The 1859-nt window shown below is 40.0% G+C and overlaps 1 protein-coding gene across 1 annotated transcript; it reads right to left on the bottom strand.

Annotated features, from left to right (window-relative positions):
- Positions 1-520: 520 nt before the first annotated feature.
- TED7 (tracheary element differentiation-related 7) lies at positions 521-1353 on the bottom strand. Its single transcript, XM_011084572.3, has one exon. The coding sequence runs from the start codon at positions 1294-1296 to the stop codon at positions 547-549; it is 750 nt and encodes a 249-aa protein (XP_011082874.1). The 5' UTR covers positions 1297-1353; the 3' UTR covers positions 521-546.
- Positions 1354-1859: the final 506 nt, after the last annotated feature.

Genomic DNA, 1859 nt, shown 5'->3' with positions numbered 1-1859 from the left:
CGACTTTTTCTGCAGCTTATTTTTTACCACAAAGGCGTAAGTTATTGCAAGCATCCCCTAAGAAGGAATTTTGGTTTCCTAACCAGACAATTGATTAATTCTCTCTTCCTGTGAGGATAGGATTTTAAGAAATATAGTTGTGGTTTCTGGGGCTGGGAATTAGCTATAAACAGCTGAGTATCTAAAGAACAGATAAAAACTGTCGACGTGATTGGGTGGAAGTACCCTTGATGAGAAGTAAACTTAGGATTTCATAAGCAGTATCTCTGAAATCCCTTTGCTTCTATCAGTTTCACTCAGGACTTTCACAATGGAATAGCAGCATGCATCTAAATGAAAATTGCGCGTCTTGTTTATTTGCGTTATTTGTTTCTTCAAGAGACGATGTAAGTGTGGATATTGTTTGACACACATAAAATGATTCATCATTTTATTTTTGATACTTCAAATACAAATTTATTAATTGCAAATTGATATTAAAAAAAAAAAAAAAAAAGAAAGAATGTAACAAGGAGTACCACTTTGTCCTCAATTTGTTCTTGCAAATCACTCTTTACGATGATGATGATGATGATGGGTAGGCTCAGATGTGGATCCTGCCATTTCCAAAGCCTGAGAATTGATTTTTGGTGATCCCACATGTAAGCTTTCTGCTTTCACTTCATTCTTCTTGATTTCTTCCTCAATGTGCACATCCTCATCGATCGTCAGCACAACAGTTTGTGTCCCATGTGGACCCGGTACAATGGCTTCTTGGACTTTAACATGTTCATCAATTTTGAATTTATCTGTTTCCCGAATGATTCTCTTCTTTCTCTTCTTCATGCAGCAGAAAAGAGCGGCTGCAAGAAATGCGAGAAAGAATACTCCACCGATTGAGACAAAAACAATGATGATCACACTGGAATGGTGTCCTGGAGGAGGCGGTGGCAAGGGTGGGGAGATGGGATGTGGAGGAGATGGAACAATATGAGGTGGAGAGGGTGGAGAAATGGGGCGTGGTGGAGATGGAACAATATGAGGTGGTGGTGGAGATGGAACAAAATGAGATGGTGGTGGTGGTGGTGGAGGAGATGGAATAGGAGGAGGAGGAGGAGGAGCATGGCGCGGTGGTGGAGGAGTTGGGAATTTGGGTGGTGGAGGTGCTTTGGTAGGCGGCCGAGGTGGTGCCCCTTTCGGAGGGGATGGAGGATGGTTGTTGGGCGGTGGCACGTTTGGCGGAGCTGGAAAATAATGAGGCGGAGAAGGAGGAAAGTACGGGAATGGGAAGTTTACGGAGTTAGGGACTCGAGCCATCGCAATATCAGCACTTGGAACTGAGCTTATTTGGGAATAGATTGCCGGAGATTGATGTGCAACACCTATTTGTAGTGGTGGGATTGTGGTTTTAATTGCTTGTTTATGCTTAGGCGTCTAAGTTTTCTGTAACTTGACTCGTATGCTACGCAGGTTGTCATTGGTTGCATTGAAATCCACTCTTGAAGTTTCTGTTCATATATTGTTCGTATATAAGCAGATGAAGTCGATAGATTATATATTTACAGGTACTGTTATTCGAGTTCCTTGGAATAATTTGAGAGAAGTGACGGTAGATCAAATATTTCCTAAAGATTTAAGGACAAAAATAATTCTTTACTGCATATAAAATTATGTATTTGTTTTGATCGGCTTAAATGTTATTTTGTTTTTGTAACTTAGTTTATTTGACGTTTCTTGTCTTTTAATTTTTTTAGGGTAGCATTTTGATTTTCCGTCATTTTAATTTCTTGAGTTTAGTCTTTTTCTCATCGAACTTCACTCTGCTTGCTAAAAAAATGTATGCGCCTCTCACGTGAACATTGTAAAATTGGAGCTTTTGT

Source organism: Sesamum indicum, linkage group LG12, assembly GCF_026168435.1.
Source record: "Sesamum indicum cultivar Baizhima isolate 11 linkage group LG12, ASM2616843v1, whole genome shotgun sequence".
NCBI classification, from domain to species: domain Eukaryota; kingdom Viridiplantae; phylum Streptophyta; class Magnoliopsida; order Lamiales; family Pedaliaceae; genus Sesamum; species Sesamum indicum.
The sequence above is the reverse complement of the archived record's forward strand: the minus strand, read 5'-3'. Positions and strand labels throughout refer to the sequence as shown.